The following is a 19,956-nucleotide window of genomic DNA, read 5'->3' on the forward strand; positions in this document are numbered from 1 at the left end:
TTGGCAAAGATTTACAATACAATATATACGTCACGCAAAAATACTTCTCAATAAAGTTTGTGTTTTGGTGTATTTACAATTTTATTGTCTTTAGGGATGTAGCATTGTCGTTGCGTAATTATCCACGTTTATGCGGTAGGTTAAGAACTATTTACCACAAGGTTAATGTTTGTTTACTTTGTAATTATATAAGACATAAGCAATGAGCATACGAGTAGTAGCGCTCAGGCAGTTGTTATGTCTTTCATCCCACCTCTTCTAACAGAGCCCGTGATCGCTCACCCGTCCTGGTGAAGCCAGAAAGGCTACAGAACCACAAGCAATCTCTGTTCCAAAAAAAACCCTCTTACTTCACCCACACCGTTGACTCTAAAGCTAGACTTAATTAACGCTAAATTTGGCTGATTCAACGATAAAAGATTTCATATGAAATACCAAAATTGCAGATAATTTTATGATACGTATAAGCTACAGGAAAAAACTTAAGGTTACAATAATGTTTTATGTGCTTTGTGTTACTTGTAAGCGTATTAACCTCATTAGATTATATGGAATAGGAAGTAAAAACTTCAGTTGATTGATGTCATGTGATCAAATCCCTGAAATATATTATTATCATATTAAATTGACGAGAAAATTAAAGTAAATTATTTTCATTGCCTTTTATTTAAAAACAAACCGTGCTAAATTAAAAAATGTCAATAATATCAGAATGGACATTCGTCATTGAATAAACACGAGGATAAGACTAACTAAGGTGTGTTTTAAATTTTTTAAGTAGATTAGATTACTTAAAAGTATTTTATTAAGCGTTCTATCGAGTTACCTGCGTATTTACTAGTGATATGAAGTTATCTCTTATCACATAGTGCTTGAGGCGTTGCCGCGTTGGTTGGGGGGCCTCCACGTGCGTAACCTCTGTCATCATTGCGGAACAACTCATCATGAGATCGAGGGCACTGCTCATCAAATCATATAATAAACTATACACTAGGGACAACTTGTTGAAGAGTAAAATAATATAAGTTTCAGCGAATAAGTATGTTCTTTTTGACAATAGAAAAACAGACTGCTCTTAAGTTACAGCACAAAAAAACGCGCTTTCTATGAAACATTATCACGTATGACGTCATTGGAGGGCAAAATAGTTAACCACAAAGTGATGTTGATGATTCATTCCAAGTAAATATCACAACTATATTTCATACTAGCGACCCACCCTCGCTTCGCTTCGTAAAGATTAATGGAGAAACCCCATTTTGGGCCTAAGCGTTACACGAATGGGATATGTACCAAAAAAATCGTCTATTTTGCTTGATTAACCTATTAAAATCTTAGCTTCATTGACAATGGCCAAGTGTAGAAAATAAGTTGAATTCAATTTTTTGTTTTAAACAATCTTTGTAAACATCTGCAACACTTATTTCAATATATGTAACTAGTTCCACAAACGTGCGGATTAGAATTAGAACATCCATAAAATAGGATCGATTTAGTGGAAATCAAGTGTAAAAAATAATTAATACTCTTTTGCTTTAGGATAAATGACTGTTTTTATAGGTATTTTAATCAATGTAAATAGAGTATGGCCATCGAATCGTGACACAACTACTTACAATGGTGGCAATTCAAAATATCTACAACTGACAACATTAAATATAGCATGAAAGGGTAGTTTTGCATTTTTATATTATTGTGACTATGCCATAGAAAAACACAAATGTATCAAATCGTGTTATGTTATCTTTAATGTTGCCAACTGAAGATATTTTGGGTTTTGCCGTAAAGCAGTAATGCGTTTCAGTTTGAAGGGCGGGGCAGCCGTTGTAACTATACTGAGACCTTAGAACTTATATCTCAAGGTGGGTGGCGCATTTACGTCGTAGATGTCTATGAGCTCCAGTAATCACTTAACATCAGGTGGGCTGTGAGCTCGTCGATGGGTATCTAAGCAATAAAAAATAAAAATAAAAAAGGCATGAACTAAAATGAAATGAAATGTGATGAGATAATATGGGAGCACGTAATGATTTATATTTGAGTCGTCTATTATCAAAGGTGGCAATCTGTGCATTTGGACAAAAAAATGTTATTGATATGTCAATACAGATTGATTTGAATATAATCGTCTCCTTCAAAGAATACGGTTCAAAACCTGCATTAAATAAAGGTTAATACTTAACCTGTTATTTATCTAAGATGTCGTTCAGAAGAGTTTTGTGACTGCCGATGGAATACAAATTCAATAATTCGTTTTTCTGATTTACCAATAATTGTCCAAAAGTCACATTGCCGGCTTTGATAATAGTCGACTCATTTTATATAAAAAAGCTATCATATAAATATAGTTTTTCATATAAAAAAGTTTTCATTAAAATTAAAATAAGACTGACCTAAAGGTCTTAGTTACCAGGTCATAAAATCCCTTAAAAATCCCTTAAATCATTTCGTGCGCAGCGCGTTTCGCATTACGTTGTTTTTAATTTTTGGCTTTCGTTCGTTTTCGTAAACAACCTAACGCGCGATTTCTCGTAACAGGTTTCATTTTTATTTTAAAGCAACCTGTTGCTGCAACAGGTTTCGTAAAAAATTACTCATCTTTAGTAGGAAATAGCCTCAAAAATATCGTTTTTATTAAAATATCTCGAACAATAAACATAACCTAAAATGTAAACATTGTCTGATTTTACCAATTTGGCCATTGCTGGGAGACCTGAAAATTGGCCTCATGAAACCTTCTTAGGTATTGTAACTTATGCCCAAATTCTAGCACTGTAACGCCAGGCCCAAGTTTGTATGGATTTCCGTACTGTACGTAATTGCTGGTGGTAGGGCGTCTTGTAAGATCACACGGATAGGTACCACCGTCCTGCCTATTTTAGCCGTGAAATTATAATGCTGCTAAGTTTGAAGGGCGGGTCAGCCGTTCTACAATAAAAACGGAGACCTTAGAACTCATATCTCAAGGTGGGTAGCGGCATTTACGTTGTAGATGTCTATAGGCTCCCTTTTTTTCCTACCTATGCTGATAGCCTTGAGAGGCTATAGCAGGTTCGCCCTAACGTGTAGGTGAGCTCACGGGGCTCAAACTGGAGTGCTGCTAACACTGGCCCTAGCAAGAGCAGTGCTTCGCAGAATCTACCACCGGATCGGAAACGCGACCCACTGAGAAAATCCGGCTAGATACTCAGTGGGCTGTGTCTGTGGGTTGTATAGGCTCCGGTAACCACTAAACACTAGGTGGGACCGTGAGCTCGTCCACCCATCTAAGCAATAAAACAAATCCTGATGCGACTGCGTAGGGAAATTCTGAGCATAGCTCTCTCCATTCTTTCTGGGACAAACTGTACAGCTAAGCAAGTCTAACTTCGAAGGGAAGTAATCAATCATCGAATCCAAGTCGAATGGGCTGCGTTCGGGAAGCACCGCATGATCTATTCATTCTTCCTAATACGGGAGATTCTCAAGACGTAAGTCTGACTAATTTGTGTTTGCATCTCTTACAGCACTGACACATGGTTGCGCACCACGACCTCGTGTGAAGGCTCAAAGTCGCGAACTAAAGAGAATTTATTATTATTAAAAAAATACTGTTACAACTACTTTGTTATTCCTAAAACTGAATGAGCAGACTTCAAATCCAAGATTGTTATGACCCTGAGAAAACACATCACTGACATATTAAAAAAGGACAAATAGAACTTATATTTATTCAATTACGAATGTTTCGATAAACATGTTTATCATTCAAGTTTCGTCTTATTCTCGAATACAGAAATGTACTAACTTAGTTATAATCTTTTCATTATAAATAGTACCTTATGATGGTAGAGACAGTTTATTATATACAAGTAAGTCTTTCAACACCGGTTTTGGTTTTGAATGATAAATTAAAATCTAAAATGGCTTCATAATCCTCTTCCTTTATCTCAGGCGGAAGTAATAGGTGAGTCTTCATGTAGGTATTTTAGTAAATTGGTAATAAAGAATAATCATTTTTACTTAAAAAACTCGGAATACTGTTATGGATATTTCATCTTAATATTGCAGTGTTCCTTACACAAGAATGGGTTCGTTTTTCAATAGACTTGTCCTTCTGTGTCCAAAATTGATACAAGCAGCGGAAATAATTAGGACCTATTGCGCTACATTCGGCCCAGTCAACGTTTGATTTGGATAATCTTTATTCATACCGCATGTCTTATTTGGAAAATATTCTTTGTCGCTTGGTAGTAATAGCATAATATAATATATAATACTAACGTGTCGATCCTCCAAGAACTCCAGATAAAGAACGAGGCTTTCTACCATCAGCCTACGTAGAGTTCTGGAATACTTTGGCCACATTCCAAGGATCACGGCAGCTTGGAGAAGCTAATGGTGACTGGCAAGGTGAACGAAAGAAGACCACGAGGTAGAGGCCCGACACGTTGGACTGACCAGATCCGCACTACCCTCGACACCACAGCTCACGATGCTCTACACTCAGCGGCAGATAGAGGCAAATGGCGTGGAATGGTCCGTAGTAAACTCTTGTTGCAAGGAGGTGGTCAAGACCCTCAGTATTGAGGAAACCGAAGTAGAAGAAGTAATTATATATTGCCTATATCTACGCCTTGTTTAAACAAAAAGAAAACATTACAAATTCTTTTTTGTAGGTCGATCTTAGTAATTCAAAGTTTTAAATTCATGATTAATTCAAAACAAAACAAAACTCGTTCGCCTTTGTTTTTGAAAGCTATCATTATTTTCAAAGCCAAGATTATTATCATAAATTACGAATGAGAATTACACCACATTGAAATGAACGAGAAAAGAAATATTTAAACATAAATGTTAAGCTATGGAAATAATACTCTCAAATCGTTTGATACTTTAATTATTTCATTAATCTCTAGTCTAAATTTATTTAAACTATGGTAAATTGTTTGTTGTGTATGGTAAAATGTAAAACAAAAAACTTAGGTACACAAATAGCCGTTTACATGATTAAAAAACAAAAAAATACACAATACACACGACTTTATAGATCTTACAGGTCTATAAGATTAAACCTGAGAGAGAGCGAGACAGAATACTTTTGAAAGTTACACTTCTGTTGTGTGTTAGCGGCATAATTTTTTTTTATTACTGTGAAGACGAACTAGCGGTCCTGGGTTACGTGGAAATTAAATTAGCGTGGAATATAAGATATTGTGTTTTTCAGACCAGAACGCATGATAATTGTGCGACATATCTATATATTAATACGTGAAGCAAAAACTTTGTATCCCTTTTTACGAAAATTGCGCGGACGGAGGAGTATGAAATTTTCCACACTTATAGAGAGTATAGAGAAGAAGTGCACAATGCCAATATTTTTTTAAAATAATGCATAAAAGATACAATAAATCAATAAAGAAAACATTACACACACTACATACCGTGTATTTGACGCACACACGCATACATACTATTTATTGCCAAACTTTTGTTCTTGACGTCTGTTGTCAAATTGAGAATAGAATATGGTTTGTCTTTGTTAATATTTTTTATAGTGTAGTCTTGGCGAAATTTGTGATTATAGGAGTATAAAATACAATCATAATAGTGTACAAACTTACAATTCCAATTAATTATAGTCGAATTTCGACTACTGCGGGACCTCTAGTTATTTTAAAGACACCACCAGTGGCGACATATTATTATAAGGATACCAATCAGTTCGTCTTCAGAATACACATAGCAAACGGACATCGTGTAATAATTAATCAAATAGGAAAATAGGTTTGGACGGAGAACGAGAGTCGACGTATGATCATAATACCCACAAATAACTTAGGAGAAAATCCTACTTTGATATCGAATGTGGAACAATCCACTTTTATTCACTGGTTTATCATATTCTACGTGACTTCCACGGTGAAAGAATAACACGTGTAGTAAAAATAAAATCCGTAAAATTATAATTTGCGTAATCACTGGTGGTAGGACCTCGTGAGTCCGCACGGGTAAGTACCACCACCCTACCCATTTTTGCCGTGAAGCAGTAATGCGTTTCGGTTTGAAGGGTGGGGTAGCCGTTGTAACTATACTGATACCTTAGAACTCATATTTCAACGTGAGTGGCGGCATTTATGTGCGTTGTAGATGTCTGTTGGCTCCGATAAACATTTAACATCAGGTGGGCTGTGAGCTCGTCCACACCCATCTATGCAATAAATAAACAAATAAACCAATTAAACTGTAATTCAAAAGTAAAAAATCAAAGTCGACGCAAAATTTGTATATTCTTTAAACTGTATATATCTATACCTACATATTATACAATAATACAATCACTGTATCAGTTATTGAGTGATTTTTAAATTTGATACTATCAAAAAAAAAAAAACAACAAAAAAATATTATCGACAATCAAGAACAACTGAGGCGATAATCAAAAGCTTTTAGATATATACTTCATATTTTATTGACATTAATATTTTACAAAAAAGATTTCATTCAATGAATTCGAATCGGACATATTATTATGTATATTAAAGTAAAACCGAAAATTTCTTTTAAAATATGAAACAATGTATTCCGTACGAAAATAGCTCTTTTAATATATATTTTTAGAGAAAGAAGGATTACTGGTGGCCCGTAGGCCTTCCCATTTCACCGGGACAAGTAGGCGAGCAAAGGCTTAGTCAGGAGGGGATGAGATTTGTTAACAGCTGCCAGAGTGGCTCTGTCTAACAACTCAAGGGCAACTGCTTCACGAATCAATCTCCTACTGGTCTGGAATCGCGCGGAAGCAGCACTTTAATTTTTGTAACTAATTGGAATAAAGGTTTATTATTTTTATTATCATTTTATTTATTTATCTATACATATAAATAAAATTGGAGTGTCTGTTTGTAATATTGAAATAGCCGTGTTTTACTACATGTATATGAGTATATATAATATACGGTAAATACACTAAAATAGCATTTTTTACAGTTTTTGTCTGTCTGTCTGTTTGTTCCGGCTAATCTCTGGAAGGGCTGGACCGATTCTGACGAGACTTTCACTGATAGGTAGCTGATGATATAAGGAGTAACTTAGGCTACTTTTTTTAGACTAGCTTCGCCCCGCGGCGTCACTCGCGGTACGACAATAACCGCGGGTAACGTCGCGAGACTCAGCTATTTTAATAATATTTTGCGGGTTCGAGTTTTATTACCCGATGTTATTCCTTCATCGTGGAAATCAATCGTGAACGATGATTTAAAAAAAAGGTACCTGCCTGCGGGATTCGAACACCCAAACCAAAAATGTTTTAGATTATCGTGTATCGTATGGTTTTGCCACACTATAAATAAAAAGTTAATAATTTGATGTTCGAACAGTAAAGAATTGAGATGCAACACGGAGCTGTGAGTACTTATCTATAATGCGCGGCGACTTTAGGTCATGGCAACTGCTGAGCAACACGATCCCTACGAATACGTACATAATCTATCACAGGGCTAAGTGTTGTCAGATAAGGAATCTAAGATTAGAATTTTCAGACCGATACTAAATAACGGTCTGGGTCTGGTTGTTTTTACTTAATTATCTGTCCCTACAACATACAGGGCAATGAGGCTTACGCGTGAATCATAGATTCGAATGAGATTTGAAAACTATTTGTAATTGAGATTAATGTTTTGGAATATTACGTAAATAATTGAGTTCGCGGCCTAATGTAGTTGTGACTTCGACCTCATGTCTCAAGTTATTGAGATGATGTCTATGGACACCAGTAACTCCTTTACATGAGGTAGGACGTGAACTCGCTCATCCGTATACAAAAAAAGTACAAATCGTCATTGACATTTGGCGGTCATTATTAATTTTTGAAGGTTATTTATTGGGTACTTATATACGAGTAATATAATAAGAAAACAAAAATGTACCTATATGTTAATTTGTATACATTTTTTGGTTTTCTTACGATTTTTTGCTAAAACGTATTTGATAATCTTCAATAACAATCTCGCTGTTTTGTTATTGTAATGTTTTGTTTGTATTTTGTTTTGTTGTACCAAGAATTTGCATTTATATTGAGAAGAAATGGTCATTGAAAATATGCACTTTCGAGCGAGTAGATAAATTATATTGTATGAAGCTTCTATTACTGGTAGTGTGCCCATATCTGCAGAGTGCTGGAATGAAAAAAAAAATGAAACGACCGTTAGCAATGTACATATTATTATTAAGTTTGAAACTCCTAACATCTAATAGTTTCTATAAACATTTACGTATGGTGCGTAAGGCGTGAACTTCTAGAGCAAAAAAATCATTAAAATCTGAATCGGAAAGAAAGAATTGTAAAAATTCATTTGTTACGTAACGAGATTGAGTTTTTGCCAATTTGTTAATTTATTTGTCGGAGATGGTTATTACTTTGGTAGCTAAACGAAACGCAGCACTATTCCCGAGAGATGGCAGCACGATTGTGGTATCGGAACTCTGCTAACTTCGTGCTACGACAGAACCTAGCCGATGGAGGCGCGTAAACGCAATCACACTTACCAACCAGCCTTCTTGAAGAGCGATGTCTCCGTCCTAAGAACTGTCATACGTTTCGTCTGCTAAGCTCGATCACCCTATTCGCCCCTATGATGTCTGACGATGGTGTTAATAATTGTGGCTTCTCAGACATATTTATATATAACTTGTAAAAGGTGTGAATATTAAAAGAAACGGTAAATGTTAGCCGAGATATATTATGTAAATTAGTTTATTCGAGTCACTTAACTATGGGCTGGCCCATAAGTTAAGAGTCGTACAGCGGGCGATGGAGAGAGCTATGCTAGGTATTTCTCTAAGGGACAAAATCCGGAACGAAGAAATTCGACGGAGAACGGAAGTCGACGACATAGCTCTCAAAGCTAGCAGGCTGAAGTGGCAATGGGCCGGTCACATCTGTCGAGCCAGCGACGCCAGGTGGGGGAGGAAAGTCCTCGAATGGAGGCCACGGATGGGTACAAGGAGCGTGGGGCGTCCTCCAACCACGTGGACTGACGACTTAGTGCGCACGGCGCGAAGTCGTTGGATGCGGAAGGCGGAGGACCGCATTATGTGGAAGGCATTGGGAAAGGCCTATGTCCAGCAGTGGGCAGATAAAGGCGGATGATGATGATGATGATGATGAGTCACTCTTATGCATGTCTGTGTGTAGCGAAGCATTACGAGCTGGAAGTAAAGTCGCATGGCTTTAGCCGGTTGAGGTCGTCTGATTAAAGTCGTCCCAGACCCGTCTTCATCATCTGCAATTCCGACTGACAAGATGATGACCATCGCTAGGACAAAAATTAGGGACCGTGGTCATGACATTCCTCAGTAATGAGGAAAACGACTAAGAGACATGTCATGGTACCCACCTAATGGTCGCCGTCGCTTATCTATTACCAATGCCAAGCGTACGCCAGTTAAGCTGCTGTCTATCGCTAAGGATTATATATTTACATTTTTTTTTTTTATTGCTTATATGGGTGGACGAGCTCACAGCTCACCTGGTGTTAAGTGGTTACTGGAGCCCATAGACATCTACAACGTAGACGCGCCACCCATCTTGAGATACAAGTTCTAAAGTCTCAGTATAGTTACAACGGCTGCCCCACCCTTCAAACCGAAACGCATTACTGCTTCACGGCAGAAATAGGCAGGGCGGTGGTACCTATCCGCGCGGACTCACAAGTGGTCCTACCACCAGTAATTACGCAAATTATAATTATGCGGGTTTGATTTTTATTACACGATGTTGTTCCCTCACCGTGGAAGTGAATCGTGAACATTTTCGAGTACGTATTTTATCAAAAAATTGGTACCCGCCTGCGGGATTCGAACACCGTTGCATCACTTCAACACGAATGCACCGGACGTCTTATCCTTTAGGCCACGACGACTTAAACAAACGATTTACAAATCTCGTTTGGAGAAGGACATATCGTAACGTTAGCGAAGGTCATTCCAGAGCCATATGGTACATGGCAAAAATATATCTTAAAATCTACTTTTGATGTACGTAGCGGGACCAGATATAGTATGGATGAATTCTGCTGCGCTGGCGGGCGGTGCGATGGTAAAAAGCATATGAAAGGATCATATCCAAATATTCTTCAGAGTTTTCCCCATGAGGCAAATGCTGCAAAACAAAGAGAAAATCGACGTCCTTCGTTAGACCCGGAAGCTCTAAAAGATCCGTAGATCTATATACTGTTGTCTTGAATAGGCTCCGGACTACTGAACCGATTTGAAAAATTCTTTCACTGTTTGGAAGCTGCACTATTCCCGAGTGTCATGGGCCATAAATCTTTTTTGAAAAAAATAATAGGCATCCTTACTAAAACGCCAATAATGTAATTCAAGGTGTAAAAAAATTAACTAAAATATTCTTTACGCCGCGTGCCCTGCGTAAACTATTAATGATAGCGACCCGCCCTCGCTTCGCTTCGGAAACATTAAAACACACATGAAACCAAAAAAAAAAAATAAAAAAAAAATTAAAAGAAGTAGCCTATGTGCATCAGGGACAATGTCGGCTTCTAATGGAAAAAAAATTTTTCAAATCGGTCCAGTAGTTTCGGAGCCTATTCGAAACAAACAAACAAACAAATCTTTCCTCTTTATAATATTATAATATAATATTATTAGTATTAGTATATAGAAGTATAGATAGAATAAAATAATGTACTACGACTTTGTAGAAGTTTTAAATACATCATTCCAATAAATAAATAAAAATGCTGTGTAAGTAAACTAGGTCAGATCATACTTTATCTGTTTTAATTTCGAAAAACTATCAACTTCAAAAAATAAGATAATTAGATAAGAAACTGTACCTAACGCGATTTTGGATTACGAATACCTACTGTCCATAAATTACACATTGAATTGATTATCTTCAAAACAAAATGTTAAGAACTCAGCTTACTAGACTTCAGCTATCGACCTTATTAATTATTATTATCAAAGTTTTGTTATCGATAAATTTTATAACTACTTTGTACCTACATTATCTATGATGTGTCGTTTTCTAATATTATAAAACTGTTAACGTAAAGTTTTTGGTATTTGAAAATCTAAGTTTGTGTAAATTTAAATATTAAAATACAATAAGAAACGGACGAAGTAAAAGAAACACAAACCGAAGAAGCATAAAAAGTACGTCCCTATGGTATTTTGTAATTAATATATGGAGATATATCCCGAGGAGTCCACACGTCGGGCAGAAGGCCAGTCGTAAAATTCAAACCGAATATCTATGCAGCACGATAAGAGTTCTTTTCTCTTTCTACTCGCTGATAGGCTAAAAGGCAATTCCAGCTACACCCGGACGTGTAGGTGAGCTCACGGGCTCAACCTGAGAGAATTTGCTAACACTGGCCTTAGCAAGAGTAGTGCTTCGCAGAATCTACCATTAGATCGGTTCACTGAGAAGATCAGACGAGAAACTACTCTCTACTCTAACTAATATGAAGGTATATATTATGTATCTGATAAGGACAAGTAGAAGAAGAATTTGGTATTTTCTGAGCTAGCACTGTTATTAAAGGAAAGCTTAAGACAGTATTTACTTTACGATAACAGCAGTCGTTATACATATATCCTGGGTTTGCCAGTGCCGGTGGACGGATGTAACCGTTGTATATGATCATTATGACATCATTATACAAAAAAAAACAAGTCTTAAAACCCGCGACATTCGAATTTTTACTAAAAACTAGCTGACCCGGCAGACTTCGTAGTGCCTCAGTCGATAAATAAAAGACATAAACTTTTGTATAAAACAATCTTAAAACAAAAGGAATCCGTCCGACGGGGGGCACATGAAAGGGAAAACAAAATTGCTATTTTTATTTAATTCCGAGCATTTTCAATGAAGTCGTCAAGAATCCCTGTTTATTAGTGTTAAAGAAATTTTTAAATGAAGCTCAAATACTGGTACAGGTATGACATAAAGAAGTTATGTTGATCATCAAGCCGAATAGCCATTTACACTCATTATGAAAACGTGTTCGCGAATTTCGTCTCAACAATCAGGTTTATGTTTGTCAACGGTACAAGAAATTCCGAAAACTGCGTTTAAATATGCCAGGAAAGTAGAATGAATCGAAAAGTAATTAATTAATATATAGTACAAACTTATTTTAAATTGTAAATCTCTATAGATTTTTAGATTGATAATTTTAATTTTATACTTTTCTCTCTCGTGCCATATCAATACATTTTGCAGATATGAAATTAAAATATTAGATAAATTATTTTGTTAACAACCTTTACAATTCGATCCATTTTTAATTACAACGTTTGACAACGAATATATTTGATATAAGCGTAAGTAGCCTCGATGGTAGTAGAATAATAAATTCACATTAAGCATTTGCATTGTATATTAACTGACCTACACCTGAAACCGTAACCCATGACTAGTTCGCGGCACAAATAGGCAGAATGGTGATAGTTACCCGTAAAGGATTTACAATACGACTACAAAAACCTCAAATATTAAGTGTATAATCTATGACAAAAACTGTAAAGTATTTCAAACTTCGGAAATAATAGAATGACAGCATAGATAACACACTTAATAAATTATAGTACAAAACGCACAGATTAAACCACAAAAGTAGGTAGCTTTAATATCATCGATATTACCGAAAGTCACGCTTGTTTATATACGTTTGTATAGCGCTGCATTATTAATAAGAAACGTGAGAGATTTCTTCTGAATAATTTTGGGAAGCGTGCCCAGTTTTTGTACATGCATGACTTTTGAATTTTACTTTTAAATTTTAATAAAATTAGGCAAATACGAAATACCTACTTACATAGTTTTAATTAGTTTTCTTTTTCCACCTTTACAACTCGAATCAAGGCTGATAATATTTTGTACATATGTGGTATATGACGTGAAATGTACCTAAGATTGACACGCAGCTATCAATGAAAGTAGTTCCTATGCAATAGCTAAAAAAAGCTATAGCTTTGGAAGCGAAGACTTTCTTACTGGTGGTAGGACCTCTTGAGAGTCCGCGCGGGTAGGTACCACCACCCTGCTTATTTCTACCGTGAAGCAGTAATGCGTTTCGGTTTGAAGGGTGAGGCAGCCGTTGTAACTATACTTGAGACCTTCGAACTTATATCTCAAGGTGGGTGGCGCATTTACGTTGTAGATGTCTATGGGCTCCAGTAAGCACTTAACACCAGGTGGGCTGTGAGCTCGTCCACCCATCTAAGCAATAAAAATAAATAAAAAATATCTAACGTCGCTGGGTATTGAAACAGGTACATGCATATTTTATAGGATATAGACTGCGAGATAATGGGTGAATGAGATAGTTCTTAAGGTTTCACTTTAACCGCGTATTAAATGCACAATTGTTATTTCAATCCAAATCTGCAGCACTGTGTTGTCTGGTGTTATGTAATTCCTGGTGTCCTGTATATAATATTGACATTGAAAGGTAAGACAAATTGAAATACTTAATTACCTCCCGAGAGAAACAGGCAGAAAACTTGCAACATACCTAACCACCGGTACTTTAGATATTTGGTTGTGTGACTTAGAACCTCCACCACCACCCTATCGCTTCTCCTGGGTTGCGTAGGTGTGAAGGATTCAACAGAGGGTGTGCAGCGTAACTCTAAGGATATGGCAATTTACAGCGATTGTAAATCTGTATTTATGATGCTAAAGAGTGTTGTAATCCCACACGGGTGTTACCTACCATAGTCATGCCACTTTCTTTCGCCTAATCCTTTTTGGTTTGAAGGATGGTAAAGCCACTTTACAGTACAATTCAGTCTTCGACCTCATGTCTTAGTTTGTGGATTTGTGTGAATTTCTGGTAGCTACTTTAGATGTTACTGCACACGTTAATGTACCGTAGGCACGTACGGCCACAAAGCAAAGTAAAATAAAAAGTTAGGAAAATATGTAAGGGAATAAAATATAATAAAATAAAATATGAGAAGCCCGGGTCCCACATCCGTTTCTTCCATGAACGAACAGATTTATAAACCGTTAAATGTTAATTTAGCTGGTTAGTAATGACATTGAATTTTTTTTTAATATTCTCTACCATTGTTTCATATTTCATATTCGTAGCACTAAACAATGGAGAATAAATAACATTGATTACAAAATTCAAACAACAAAACAACAAAACAACAAAACGAAAAACGAAAAATAATTCTAAAATCTAAACGGTAATTAATTTTCCGGTCGCTGTATGAAATGAAAATATGCCAACGATTGATAGTATCGTTTCGCGTGCAGATTTAAAATAGTATAAGGTCCTATCATACGTCATTATGATAGGAAATGTTTATTCATAAAATTTCGTAATTCCAAATGTATCTATATTAGATGAGACAAAACTCAATCGATTTGATCTGATTTTCATGTAACGTTTTATATCTGTGTTTTATTAACTTTTAATTACTTTTATTATTAGGAGTACAAATAAGTTTCCGCAGTTGTTTGTCGAAAAAATAATATTTATTATGAAAGAACGGTAATTTAAATTTAATCGAAGTATTGTTCATCACTAGCTAATAATTTTTAAAGCAGAGAGGTCACTGTTGCTTTTGAAGATTAGCAACGCCAGGAACACACCGAGGCCCTGTGCTCTTCAGAACTCTGCTCAAACTTCGTTCGAAGAAGGACATATTATTAGGAAAGCAGTTGGAGAGAAATTCATATCATATAGCATGTCCTTCTTCAAACGAGGCTTATGGAGGGTACTTAACGGTAGCAGCGGCTTGGCTCTGCCCCTGGCATTGCTGAAGTCCATGGGCGACGGTGGGCCGTACGCTCGTCTGCCTATTAGAGCAATAAAAAAATCATTCCGGAGTCGGACGGTACAAGACAAAAATGATCTTTAGCTAGTAAAGCTATCTATCTCCCCACCTTTATTACTGTGTCCATGTCAGTTATAAAAAATGAAGTATAAATTGGTACCTACATGCTTAAAAACAATTTCAGCGATTGACACCGACGCAAAAAAAATTATATTAATTCAATGCATATATTATGTTTAATTACGTTTCACTACATTATGGTTAAGCAAAAGTCAGCTATACGGTTTTTTTCTTCATAATCAATCGATAAACGTCAAATAACCTCAAAAAATTATACATTGCACATGTATACATACATACATGTACAATCTCGAATAACGATCCCGTATTTATGAGACAGAAGCAAGATCGTTTTGCCATGAGTGCCGTAAAATTATTTGATACCCATTTCATCTAAATACCAGCTGCAGTGCCAAAGGCTAATTACTGATTGATCAAATACGTTGTTCTAATAAAGTAGTTTGTATTGTACATTACAAGAATCGTTTAGTACTCAATTACAGTGTGGAAACCTTGAATGATATTGTGTCTAAGAAAATACATAGATTGATGTGAAAAACGGTTTATTTTTGCGATGAGAGAAAAACATTATATTATATTAATCAAAAATAATTGGCGTGGATCATACAAATTAGTGACTGAAGGTTAGTGATTTTGTTTTTTTTTTTTTTTCCTACCTAAGCTGAGAGCCTTGAGAGGCTATATCAGCGTAACCCTAACTTTTGTAGGTGAGCTCACGGGGCTCAAACCTGATGACGTTGCTAACACGAACCCTAGCAAGAGCCGTGCTTCGCAGAATCTACCACCGGATCGGAAACGCGACCCACTGAGAAGATCCGGCGAGAAACTCACTGGGCTGTGTCTGAGAGTTAATTTACTCGTCGAGCCCTTCGTCGCAAGCGACGGGTTCGACGAAAACGGTGACCGGTGCTTGAAGTACCTAGAAGCACCGTTAGTGGATCGGGAGGATCCGAGATGACGTGTTTTGGGCGACGTCGACAGCTTTCCATTCTGTCCGCAGGATCGGGAATGAGGTTAGTGACTGATTGACTAGCGTTTATATAGGTACGGTTGGTGTAAGTATAAGAACTGAACCGATCTAAAAACTCCTCATTCTCCAAGTCCCTGTCAGGTTTGAGACATTGAAGTACCATCAGGCCAAGGGAATGACGTGGCACTTTTTTCTTTAATAAGCACCTAGCTAATACTTAACTAGTCCGTAGCTTGAGTTGTTTTTCAGATCATTCGACCGGAATAAAATGTAGGCAAGTCTTTTGAATCTAATCTAGTGTTCAGAATAGTGATTAGTTTATGGCATAATGGGGACAAGCTTCAGGTGGGCAATTTTTGAAGGTAAGGAGTGTGAGATATCCGTGTTCATAATTTAGGGAAAAAACGTAATCGTGTTTTTTTGAGAATTTTAATTGAAACAAAAAAAATTGGTTATACAAATTAAATATATTAATTGATATCATTGATTGATTGATAATTATTGATAATAAATTTTTTTCCGCATATGCAGTATGCGGAAAAAAAATTACATATTACATATATCTGTTATTCTATGGAACAATCAATTAGCATGTAGTACTTGAGTCAGAGATAAGTTTGTGTTTCTTAGTACAATCACATATGAAACGATTTCGTTGAAGCGAAATTCTTGAACTCACCCAGTATTTGCAGAAAGCTGTCCTCGAGTCTCATCGTGGAAGAGAGAAGGTAGTCCGTCCCCTCCAATTCGCTGGGTGCCAACACGTCGCTCCTCATTTTTACACTTTAACTTCAAACTGATAAAGTTCAAAATACTTTCCGTGCTCTTAGAACAGAGGCATACTTCGGTATTCCGTTAATTTTCCACTAAGACACAGGCTCTAGTTCACTTGCATAAAAATAATTGCATCACAGTACCACTGAAAAGTTCAAAAATAGGGACTGGTTATTTTAAGCCGCGATATTATGGTGAATGACTTTGAAGTCAGTTCGCTTAGAGGTCTCGTAATTATGTGTTGTTCGCGTAAACTGTATAAACAAGCGAGAGCCGGTTTATTGGTGTTTCACGTGTATAATTTAAAACGATAATGTATTCGTAGATAGCGGGCTCGTGTGGGGCGAGTTGACTGCGCGCAGGCCGCGGCACAACTCGCACCGCGCGCCCGCCATCAGCTGATCCACTATAAATAATATGGGAATTAAAATAAATGCAGTGGAACTGCGATTGATCGTTACGTGAACTGCACCGGGGCAACTGATTGTTGCATCTCAATAATAAAAGGTTTGAATTGGATATTTCAATGTTAATTATTATTATTTTCAAATCCTCTATTGCTGATATCAAACATAAAATAGGTTGGGACGAATTTTGTTTTGATGTAATAAATCAGTTTTTCAGTTTATACATACATGATCATGCGGCGCGGCATTTTTATTGAACTTCTGTAAAATCGCATCACGCCATATGTACTTAAGTCTATATACCTACATTATACAGGACTTTAAAACAAGTGTGCTTCTATAATATTTTTTCTCTTCTCTCTAACCTTTCATGATTTCCAATCTTTAATATTTTTGGTAAATTTCACTTTTTTGTCTTCCTTTACAATTCCAGTCCATTGTCGTTTAATTATTTTATTTTCTTTACGATATCTTCCATCTTTCGCCCATTTGCTTTTGACACATTTTTAGTTTTAATTTTAAAGTAGTTTAAATAATTTATGTTCAACAATAAATTCTCTATATATAAATTAGGTAGTAGGTAATTAATAAATAGTTGGTAAGCGCGTAACTTGAGAACGGCTATTTAGATTATTATTATAAGAACTCTATTAAGGTTTTATGGAAAGGAATTGGGACTGATACCAATTTCAGAAACATATTTGAACTGTCCAAACATTTAACACTAAACATACCTTAACGGGTCAAATGGTACATTTTAAGCTTTGGCATTGAAAATGCGCGTATCATCTTATTGCTTTTACACATATTTTGACTTCATGACTTTTTCTTACTTCTTACTTCAATTAATCTACAGTTATTATACATTTTTTTGTTGTTTTGTTTATTTTGAGTATTACTGGTTTTAGTCGTTACCTATCTAGCCGCTATGGTAGAAATAGGTACCAGGAAGTATTGATATATGATTAGTTTTAAGAATAGTAAATATTTCGTTGAGAAACATTGTTGTCATATTAAAATGTTACAGGTGTAGGGTTACATAATTCGAAATTATAAAATGATGATTGCCACTAAATTATGTCGTCAGATAACGACTATAAAATAATACTTTTAGTAGATAGATTGATATGTACTACATTTTATAAGAATTACAGATAACAGTTGCTAATCTCGTAAGTTGTATTAAAAATTGCGCGTACGTCCTCAAAAGATTATTTCGAAGCAAATATTGTGGACTAAATTTCAAAGAAATAAAATCGATATTTAAGACGACGGTTTTTAAGTATTATTTAAGATTAATTGATTAAAATTTTAAAATGCCAATTCATAATACTTACATGCTTAGATCCACCAAATCTTTTGCCTCATCTATTCATGATTAGCATTGTCAACGATATTATTATACGATGCGACAGCCGCAAGATCTGGCCTTGCGGCAAACTAAGTTTGGGCAGTAAACTAAGCTTTGTGTGAAGCCGATTTTCGGTGTCTGAATCAAACTTCTAGATTTTTTAAAGCATATGTATAGCTTTTTTTTATTGCTTAGTTGGATGGACGAGCTCACAGCCCACCTGGTGTTAAGTGGTTACTGGAGCCCATAGACATCTACAATGTAAATGCGCCACCCACCTTGAGATATAAGTTCTAAGTTGTATAGTTACAACGGCTGCCCCACCTTTCAAACTGAAACGCATTACTGCTTCACGGCAGCAATAGGCAGGGCGGTGGTACCTACCCCTGCGGACTCACAAGAGGTCCTACTACCAGTAATTACGTAAATTATAATTTTGCGGGTTTCATTTTTATTACACGATGTCATTCCTTCACCGTGAAAGTCAATCGTGAACATTTGTTGAGTACGTAATTCATTAAAAAAATTGGTACCCGCTTGAGATTCGAACACCGGTGCATCGCTCAATACGAATGCACCGGACGTCTTCTCCCTTAGGCCACGACGACTACAAACGTCAAAGAGAATGAGACTCGAGAATGTCAAACACACGTTGTATCATAGACTATATGTAATATGGTGATCAATTTCCGTTGTGGGGTTCACGTAAGTACATTTAAAAGTAAATTGAAATCACTTATAAATATTAACGAGATCGAAAATTTCATGAATTTTAAAATTCGTTTTAATCGATTTAATCGAATAAAAAAGATGGATTTTTTTTGTGAGCCACGGGGTTTCGGCTATAGGTAACTAAGTTTTCTTTGATCAGTTTGTCCAATGTTTCAAGTGAATAATTACAGTGGAAATTTAAAATGCCATAACACATTAAACATACCATACGTCCATTGTCATCAACTGAGTTAATAATGATATTTAATTTTCTTATATCTTGAATAAATCCTGTCTGAATTTATTTCGTCTTTGAGTTTTGAATTGAATTCACGTTTATTGTGGTAGATAAACGGTAAATTATCATTATTTGATGTTAAACAGTCCAAACTCATAAATTCATGAACAGGTCACATGTGAAAAGGTCACAACCTCACAGAATGTCATTCAAGGTCGAATAAAAATAGGATAATTTTCTTGGAGTAGAAAGAAGTGTTTTTCCAGTGACGTCATTAGGTGGTACCTACCACTAGTTTCTACAACAGATGAAGGCGTAGTATCCGGGGTTACACACCAGAATTTTCTGATTTATAAAAAAAAATATCATATGTAAGATGCTCTGACCAGTGACTTCAAGCGAATCGGATAAATGTTGTTTTTTTTTATGAAGGGTTTTAGAGAACCAGATGAGATTCCTAGAGAATAAAACGAGATCAACGCAAACGGTTTTATTATGCAGAGAAAACCTGAATATATTTTTTGAAGTTCGTTAAGGAAACCCAAAATATAGTTCTGAATCTGCATCTTCTTTTCTGTAAGTCGACTCTAGTACTGTTCTCTCATCACCCGTTGCACAACTCCTC

The 19,956-nt window shown here is 36.0% G+C and overlaps 2 protein-coding genes across 2 annotated transcripts in view; one reads left to right on the forward strand and one right to left on the reverse strand.

Annotated features, from left to right (window-relative positions):
- Hnf4 (Hepatocyte nuclear factor 4) overlaps positions 1 to 16,670 on the reverse strand; it is an 84,494-nt gene extending 67,824 nt beyond the window's left edge. The window contains exon 1 of the mRNA XM_089735573.1: positions 16,530 to 16,670. Coding sequence (XP_089591699.1) covers positions 16,530 to 16,626 — 97 coding nt within the window. The 5' untranslated portion in view covers positions 16,627 to 16,670. The remainder of the gene's footprint in view (positions 1 to 16,529) is intronic.
- A 321-nt stretch (positions 16,671 to 16,991) lies between these two features.
- The window catches only part of LOC149500821 (uncharacterized), a 49,200-nt gene continuing 46,235 nt past the window's right edge, over positions 16,992 to 19,956 (forward strand). The window contains exon 1 of the mRNA XM_089735569.1: positions 16,992 to 17,131. The gene's annotated coding sequence lies outside the window, so the exon portion shown is untranslated. The remainder of the gene's footprint in view (positions 17,132 to 19,956) is intronic.

The sequence above is a fragment of the Bombyx mandarina genome, chromosome 19 (assembly GCF_030267445.1).
Source record: "Bombyx mandarina strain Sakado chromosome 19, ASM3026744v2".
NCBI classification, from domain to species: domain Eukaryota; kingdom Metazoa; phylum Arthropoda; class Insecta; order Lepidoptera; family Bombycidae; genus Bombyx; species Bombyx mandarina.